The 9,033-nt window shown below is 45.9% G+C and overlaps 2 protein-coding genes across 2 annotated transcripts in view; one reads left to right on the forward strand and one right to left on the reverse strand.

Annotated features, from left to right (window-relative positions):
• The first annotated feature begins 120 nt into the window (after positions 1–120).
• On the forward strand, positions 121–805 carry TOMM22 (translocase of outer mitochondrial membrane 22 homolog (yeast)). The gene is made up of 2 exons (XM_010289760.1): positions 121–258; positions 628–805. Exons 1-2 carry the CDS (start codon positions 121–123, stop codon positions 700–702), a joined length of 213 nt encoding a protein of 70 aa, XP_010288062.1. The 3' UTR covers positions 703–805.
• Positions 806–3,431: 2,626 nt separating this feature from the next.
• JOSD1 (Josephin domain containing 1) overlaps positions 3,432–9,033 on the reverse strand; it is a 6,913-nt gene continuing 1,311 nt past the window's right edge. The window contains exons 2-4 of the mRNA XM_010289759.1: positions 5,772–5,900; positions 5,471–5,665; positions 3,432–4,061 (exon numbers count right to left, since the gene is read on the reverse strand). Coding sequence (XP_010288061.1) covers positions 3,962–4,061; positions 5,471–5,665; positions 5,772–5,900 — 424 coding nt within the window. The 3' untranslated portion in view covers positions 3,432–3,961. The remainder of the gene's footprint in view (positions 4,062–5,470; positions 5,666–5,771; positions 5,901–9,033) is intronic.

Raw genomic sequence — 9,033 nt, forward strand, 5'->3', positions numbered from 1 at the left:
GGCGGTCGGGAGCGGGTCCCGGTGGTGCTGGGGGAAGGCCTGTGTCAGAGGCACGGAAAGGAAACAAGGGGGAAGCTCAGCGCCTGTAAGCAGCAGGTGAGGAACCAGTTCCTATTTCTCATGTGCTTTCTCTTCCCTAGATTCTCCAGGGCAGCTCTGTGGATTGGGACCACCTCCTTCATGATTCTGGTTCTTCCTGTCGTCTTTGAAACTGAAAAACTGCAGATGGAGCAACAGCAGCAGCTGCAGCAGCGACAGGTGAGGCAGGAACACCCCAGCCCTCTCTCCTGTCTGTTATACATTGTTGGTCTCCTTCATCCCACCAGATGTTCTGGTTGGGTTTTCCAGTGGGATGATCTTGCCGACTCCAGGTAACGGGCTGGTGACAAACACAGGCCAGCTTTCATTGGGCCGACATACACAGCAAGAACCGCATGCAGGCTTAACACCTGCCCCGTTTGCCTTTGGTATGGTCAGGTGTTAAAACTTGGGTGTCATAGTGGGCGAGGAACTGTTAAACACTGCTCATACCTTCGGCGTCCCACCGAGTAGCTGTGGGAGGGCATGGCAGTGTGCAGCAGCTGTCCCGTGTCCTCGCAGCCCCTCACTTGACCGTTTTCCTTCCAGATCCTCCTCGGACCCAACACAGGGCTCTCGGGTGGAATGCCAGGGGCCCTGCCTCCGCTGCCTGGAAAAATCTAATTTGTGGAAGTTGCATTGGATTCATATCATGTGGGAAGACCTTGAGATTATGACATATTGAACTATTGATTTGTTGGGTCAGGGCATTTTTATTTTTCATTTGTTTGTTCATTTTTATTTTTGGTTCTCCTTGGGGACATTGACCTGTCCATAATGGGGGGGAAGCCCCCTCTCTGGACCTGATGGCGGCTCCTGTCTGCATCCTCCCCCCTGTAGAAGTTGTGAGTCTTTCCTGTTATTCAATCAGTATGCCATAACCAGTTGCAGACTTGAACTGGGGGAGTTCCCCTTCCAGCCTCCTCACCCCCCACAGAACCACCCCAGCACACAGGTTGGGCTTCGAAAGGCGGTAGCCAAACAAAACAAATCCTCTCCTGGCTGACTGGGAGCCAGAGCACACCAGTGGCAGGAGGAGGAGGAGTGACTTTCCCAGCAGGCGAAGCAAAGGAAGGAAGGTCACGGGTGGAAAACACTCTCTGGGAAGACACTTTCACTGCAACTGCGTGTGCGGGTACCCGGGGAGCAGCAAGCCAGGTTCAAGACTATCACATCCGCGCTGCTCCTCTGCCTCAAAGTAGAACTTCAGATATCAGCTGCGTATTTTTTGTATTGAATATTAAATAAATCCAACCTGAGCAGTGTGGTTTTCATAGACGTCCTTTAGGGCAGCTCAGTTCTTTCAGAGCTGATGGTGGCTTTGCAGGTAGAGACCTTTCCCCTTCATGCACGGCTGTTGGGGGGAAAGGGAGGGGCAGGGCTCTGTCCCTTTCAGATGGCTGAGAAGCAGCATGTGGCTTAAGGGAGTGCCCAGAGAGGCGATTCTACCTCAGCACCAGTGACTGGTTATAAAACTGCAACCTTTGTGAGTTCAGAATCTTAAAAACCAAAGAAAAAAAAATTTATTTTTCTTTTACATAACTTTGTTACAGAACAATTCAGCTCAACGTACAGAAGTGATAGGACATTTATATGGAAATGGTTTTTTTTCCCCTCCATTTTTAATATTTGGTTAAACAAAATACATCTCTGTAAACAAACCCAAGACAAGGCTCTAACAAAAACCAAACAAGCAAGAAAAAAACCTACGGGTTTCCCCACTCCCAAGCAGTGGGACCGGATGAGCTCGCCCACCCTCTTGGGCACAGCTGCCTCACCTCCCCAGGGGTGTGATCCTACACTTTACCTGAGCGGCTGGATCACACTGTTCCCCTCCACCCCACAGCAAAGGAGCTGACATATAAGGAGAGGAACATAGTCCCAAAATATTTTAAAACATCTTTGCATATTGTGCACTGATCCGTTGGCTTGCGGTTTCCATGCAAACAGGGTTTCTCCAAAGTGCGACTTCAATCAGCATAGAAAATGTTGCTGTTGAGATTTTTTTTTTTTCCCCACCCTCTTGAAGAAATGGCTTCAAGTCACAAGCAGAATGGCTGCAGGCTGTGCACCCTGCCTGTAAAGTGTTTAAAAACTCTGCCAGCTGGTATTGGTCATTGGAATGTGTTACAAAATAGGACTTTTTATAGAAACGTTGGGTTTTTAAAACATAAAGAGCCATTTGCCCTTGGCTGTGGGAGGCTGTGCTCAAAAAACTGCAAAATGGCGCTTGCCGGATGCCCAGGGATTGGTGAACAGCACTGTCCTGTCCTCATGTGGCCTCCGTTCACGGTTAGGAAGGTGTGATTTTGGTGGTCTCTCAGCTTCGAGCACCTGCTCATGCGCTTGCAGAGCTCTCAAGAGAAAAAAGTAACTGAGAAAAGGTAGTTACAACCCCTCCTTTTGCAAGCTCAAACACCAGTAACGAGACTTCCCTGCACGATGGAGCAGGATCCTTCAAGCTTCATCACATCCCAGATTGCTCTTCAACCGAAACATCCCATGCAAAAAGGAGGGAAGCAAACGGCAACTCGGCCAGGAAGAGCTAAATGCAACAAAGTTGGTCCCAAGTGCAGCGTTTCCCCCTGCTGCTGTGGAAGGCATGACTGAGCTACAGCTCACCCAGGTGACTGGGAAGCAGCTGCTGGAGATTCCTCTTGGCGTCTCCACATCTAGTCATTCTTCCCCAAGGAAGAGAGGGGAGGAAAAAGCAATTCATCCATTAACAGAATGTTTGTCAGCCAACACTGAAAGAGAGGTTGGTTCAGCTACCAGGCGAGGGTCACTAACGCCCAAAGGTTCTGGTGGACCCCCTGCATCTCCCACATTATCAGCTAGTAACTATAAAGAGGGCAAAAACTGACTATTACAAAGGCTTCCCTCCTTAGCCAGTTTTTTGGTTTGTAACTTTACCTCTTTCTGGGACATTTCGCATGACATTCGCTGCTGCGGGCTAGACTTCTGGAAAGATGAAAATAAAATGGAATGAATTCCTCTCAAAAACCCCTTCACTTTTATTCCTCTCTCCAAGCAGCTCCTAAACTACCGAGTGACTGTGCAGAAAACCAAAATAGGTATTAAAAAAGAAAAAAAACCAACAACATAGCACAAAGAAAACCCAAGCAGACTACAGCCTCTCTCCAATTCAGAAACTCGATACTCCTCAATTAGCCTGTGCCTGGTGTTTCCACGTCTCCTCAGCCAGCCGTATGCTGCCAAACAACCGCTCACCACATACATAAATCCCTGGAGACACTGGGGAAGAATCCTCTAGCTACCCGAAGAATTTCTTGAAAGATGACACTGTTTTTATTACTGTTTTCTCATCCCTGGCACAAACCAACCCTAAGCAGCAGAGGGTTGTGCTGAGCACCGTACCATTCCTAGTGTTTGAGAGTGTCCTGAGAGACCCTTAGGAATTGCAAATGTCTTCAAGACGACTTGTTTTGGAGGGCGAGACTTGTGAAAAGGCGGCAGCGTGCTTGGGCCCTGCTCTTCCCCGGCAAGCCTCGGAGAGAGCAGTGTCCCACCTACACGTGGCCTTGGCCAATGTGGGGAAAGGGAGGCCAGAGGCTTCCAGACACCTCAGCCCCAAAGCCCAGTTTTAAAGAGCGCAACACCCTCCGGATAGCTGAAGGGCACGCTGCTCATCCGCCTTTGCAATTAAAGTGATTGGCTTCCAGTTTCCTCCACTCTGCCCTCAATTCTTTACGCCCCCGCCTCCATGTCCTATGCCATTGCCCTATTGCACCAAGAAAGGAAGAGAAAAGCCTAACAAAGGAAGTTCCAGATGAGAAGAGTCAGGGCACCCATCATCCAGGTTTCAGGACATCGGGAGTTCAGTAAAGGGGAAGAGCTGTAGTGGGAAGACAGTCAGTCCAGGTCACACGTCAGCTCTCCAGGTCTGATGTGCTTCCACCTCCTCTGGCACCACCAGCAGGAGTTCACAGTTCTTTCCTCTCAGCTGGTGTTTCAAAAATTTCCTATCATAAAGAGAAACAGAAATAAACACTACTAGATGTAGAACTTTGTTGTCTTCTACAACCTCTAAACGCAGCTAACTCTGCAAACATCACAAGAAATGTCTGGGAAACCCACACACACTGTCTTTAGTTACTTTCTGACAAAAAAGAAAAAAAGCCCAATATTAAACTTGCCCCATGAGACTCAATACATCTCTAACCCAGCAAGTTATTGCAGAATCAGATAAACATGATCTTAACCTCAGAGAGGTCTATATAGATACCACTTTCCAACTTTCCAAGGTGGTAAAAACAGAATTAAAACTAAGTTTGGTTTCTTTAGATCTCCGAGATCAAGAATCCCACTGTATTTTAAAATAATTCCAACAAATCTGGAATACTTGTGGAAGAAAACCCCAGTCATTTAGATGTCCTTATCACAGGTTGTAGGAACAGTGTACCACCTGGTCATTTGATATGGTGCTGTAGCCTATTTCTGCCCATAAGGTTTTTCTAATACCAAACTTGGATTATCTCCAATAACTATGAAAGTCAAATCAATGTTTTCTCTGATATCTTTCAGCCCAGATTTCCAAAATTTCCTATATAGGAGCCCTTACTTATTGCTGAAGAATGGCACACCCAGGATAAAATCGACCAGAAGCTCTGTGCAGCAGTTCCAGACCTGCGTTACCTTATCCCAGAAGTTCACAAAAGGCTGACATTCACTTTACCAAGACGACAGTGGCACGGTAAGCTCTGCAAATACTGCTCACGTTCAATCCCTACCTCAGAACAAGTCTAGCTGAGGCAGCAAAGCTGCTAGTAGGCTTTAGAATGGGATGGAAGGGAAGCTGAATGGCAACAAGAGCATGTGAGACTTTACAGTCACAGCAATTACACCAACTGTCTTGTGTTAAGGTTGAAGAGGGGAGTCAAGCCAGAAGCACAGCATTGGCTTACATAGGCAGGTGACTCCCTGCAAGCAGCTTTCACTGCTGTCAGGACTAAGGCTGTGCTTCTAATCTGGAAAGCCTTTTGTTGGCAACAAGCACACAGGTTGCTATGAAAGAGGCAAAGGAATGCTGATACTCTCACATCTGAGGAGAGGCTGAGGCACAGCACATCTCATTGCATGTGTCACTAATACCAGAGCTGGCCTCTACCTTTACTACTAGTGACAAAGCCACCCATGTAAGAGACAAAGCCGGGCTCCGTCGAGCTCACAGAGATCACCACTGGCAAAAGCATTTTCCTAGCTTCGTGCAAACAGGGTATAAATCTAAGTGGAGGCACAACAACTTTATTACTCTCAAATCTTTGCTATTGAAGTTCAGCCATAAAAGTTTCAACCGCTAATTTTTTAATGGCAGATTCCCCACAACCAACAGGGAAGAATTTGAGGAGGAACAGAATACAGAAAGTCCCACCTGAGCTCACTTTCACCTCCAATCCACTCGGGCACCTTGAGTTTGGAGTCGAGGTTGTAGTAGGTGCCTCCCACCTCCCGGACGCAGATCCAGTGCTGTCGCTTGAGGGGGAGCTTCAAGGGGCCCCAGCAAAGGCTAGAGGGCAGATTCATGATGAAGCCCATCACGTTAGACAGGGCAATGAGATTAACATCCCTGAAAGAGCGCAGAAAAGACAGTGATAAGATATATTCTGATACTTCATCTCTTTCTCGTTTTTACAAACAGCAGCCACCTCCAGAATTACACAGCTTCTCAGTACCTGCGCTTGTCCCACCAAACTGCCTCATAGCCTTTGGTCTGAAGCGCTGCCATAATCACGTTCACATCATAGTTTCCGTTTCCCAGCATGCTCTTCTTGTGGGGCGTCACCATGGTGTTGGGAGACAGCCTGCAGACAGAACAGGAGACAGCTCTAGCAGGTGTTTGCTGAACCAATATTCCAGCACTGGAAGGGGCTACTTGCCATATAAGTTGAAGCCCGTTTTCAGGGGTTTTGTGTTTAAACACAAAAGGTCCCTTCCAAACCAAACTACTCCATGATTGTATTCCATTTCCCCTTATGACTCAGCAAAGGGGCTGAGGGGCCTAAATAACGCATTAAGAATAATTTTGATGTACAAAGCCTCAAAAGATCCTAGCTTTGATGTGAAAGAGACTGCAAAGCTTGAAGCCCTTTTTTCCCCGCCTTGAACTGGTACTTCTGAGGGATGCTTCAATTATTTTTTCCTCAATTCATGGTTGGAGTAAATGACAGTTTGCCATTTAGAACAACAACTACCACAATTTCAAGAGTTCAACAGTCAATACCAGTCTTGAAGACTGGATGAGATAAGAGGCAGGGCAGGTTGGCTGCAGAAAAGGTTGTTCTTCCCCACCCCTCACTGGTAAATGAAAGAACTATTTGGACACAAAGCTGTGAAGATATTTGGGTTTGGGAGCTTTATAGCAATGGCAATGCTTTAGAAGATTCAAAAAAATAAAATCTGTTGTTGTAGGTAACTAAACAGCTAACCTTGTTGCAAACATCTCTTCAGCTTTAATCCATAAGCTTGCCTAGACATCACTTGCATTACTATAGCATCTAAAAATACAGAATCACAGCCCATCATGTTACATGCAAAAATATGACAGCCTTTGCACAAATGCAGATAATGGATGCAAATCATAAAACATGGAGACACATGGCAAAAAAACAGTCACTTTTACTGTTTTATATTTCTTTCCCCAAGAAATTTTGTAAGGAGGGGAAAACAACAAGGGGGTAAATTGTTATGAAGGTGACCGTCAGGCTTCAACAGCTAGAAGAGCAAGCACAGAGGGAAACTGGGAGCAGAGAACAGCAAGGTCATGCAACGCCAGTCCAAGGAAAGTCAAGCCTGAGATCAGTCCCATTGTGATGAGCTGCTCTTTTGGTTGGTAAGGACTCCATGAGCTCTACTGGCACCGGGTTCAGATGTTTCATATCATCCAAATATCCACATTTCACCTGCCTCTCCCTCATGCCAACTCCAACATCCCCCCAAACTCCTGATGCTCCTGCATGTTTTTCACTCTGCCTTTAGTACAGTGCAAGTTCTGCAGGCAAATTTCATCCAGTGAAACTCCCTCTGCCCTTCTGCATTCCTCCTCTGACAACATAAGGCATTTGACAAGAAGAAAGCAGTGCATTGAGTAGAGAGTTTCAGACCAACCGAGGCTACAGACAGGTAGCTGTGTTTGCATCAGCTGTGAGTTCTTGCAGTGGAGCATACTGCAGCAGAACCACCTGCGAATTGACTTTACAGAAGAGAGAAGAGTCCAAAACAATGAGGCAACAGGAAAAAAGGTATTAATACCCACCACTGGGCATTTCCAAGCGAGGCAGTGACATTCTCAGAGAATCGTGGTTTCCAATCTCCAAAGCTCTGCTGTATTTTACTAATCACAGACATGCTACTGTGGCTCACCACAGCTCTTCCAGCATCTTCATAAAACAAAAGATCACTTGGCTACAACTAATTCCTGAAGACCATTGCTTCAACCTATTAACTCTCGAATGCCAGCAAGCTGGCATAAAAGCCTCCCAAATAACAGGGCCCTGCGGGTTTCACAAGCACCCTCTTGTGGCACTGTTATCCAGAAACAAGCTTGTTTGAGAGATGAAAGAACACATTTATCTTTGTTCCTTCCCGTTACTTTCAGAGCCCCACAAATACGATGGGGAGACCACGAGAGGTGACACTCAAAGAACTGGTACCTGTGAGCAAAGTTTCACCAAGAATCACCTCAAGGTCTCTACTCACACACACCTAAAGAGGGTCCACAATCATCAGCTGAAGGATTCCCATTAGGCAAGGAATTGAGTTGCCTACCCAAAGTTTTTTGGTTTTTTGTTTGTTTTTTAATCTAGACATTAAGCTGAGGAAGATTGACAAAGCTGGACAGAAATACAGGTAATAATCCTCCTGAGCTTTCTAAGTCAGAAACATTCACTAACATGTTGTCTTAACACAACAGGCTCCAAGATTCTTGTACACAGTTGTCTTTCCTAATCAGGTCTCAACACAGACTCCAGTGAAGCGAAGCTATTTTGTTTGTATCTCCATGCAACATTGGAACATGCAATCTTAATTTCTGCAACAAAATCCAGAGGAACATCAAAAAGGTATTTCTTTTGCTAGAGGAAAGAAGAGAGTAAGGACTACAAAATCAGAGGGAAGCTTGGACCAAATTTTGGCATACACGTGAGATGATAATCCTCAGACCACACCGGCCTTATGCAATGGGATGCATCAAAAGGGAAAATAATGATTAAGCAATGCGGTTCAATCATTCTTCAAAGGATGTGGTAAAAGCTACAGAAAGCTTAAGCTTATTTGTGATTTCGTTGCCTTGTCAACACTGGGTTTAAAAAAAGAGAGAGAAAAATGACACCTCGCAACATTTTTGTAGCTTATTAAAAATATTCATCAGTCCTTTATCAACACACAGAACATGAACAGACACAGGAAAGACATACAGAAAAGTGATGTATAAAAGGCAACTAAATCCACACTTCTTAAAGGCAAGTCAAGGAGCTAGATACGAGTAGTAACCCAACAGAGATGCAAAGGTAGTGGCAATTCTTATGCATAGCTCATCCATTTCCCAAAGGAATTTCCACATATCTTTCCTCATTACTGTGGGGCTGAATCAATCTGTGTATCTTGATCTGAACGTTAGGATGGAACAATACCAGGCTGGAATCAAGGACAAGTTCTCCCTTCTAGGGCAAGAGGTCTGACAAGATTAACATCACAGCTCTTTCTGAGAGGTTTCGTGCTGCACACTAATTCTGTCTCACCAAACCCAATGAAAGCCAACTAATTAGATCATCACACTCCTTCTACCACATGAACTGCCTTTGTTTGCTTCAGGCCAATAGCAAGCCATCTGTGATTAAGATTCTGACAATTGCTGCTCTGGAACAAAACCATAGCGTCTTTACACGGGACAGAGTGCCTTGAGCCTGCCGTAGACCCACTCCACTTCACCAGCAGGAA

This window comes from Phaethon lepturus, unplaced genomic scaffold, assembly GCF_000687285.1.
Source record: "Phaethon lepturus isolate BGI_N335 unplaced genomic scaffold, ASM68728v1 scaffold49516, whole genome shotgun sequence".
Classification (NCBI taxonomy): domain Eukaryota; kingdom Metazoa; phylum Chordata; class Aves; order Phaethontiformes; family Phaethontidae; genus Phaethon; species Phaethon lepturus.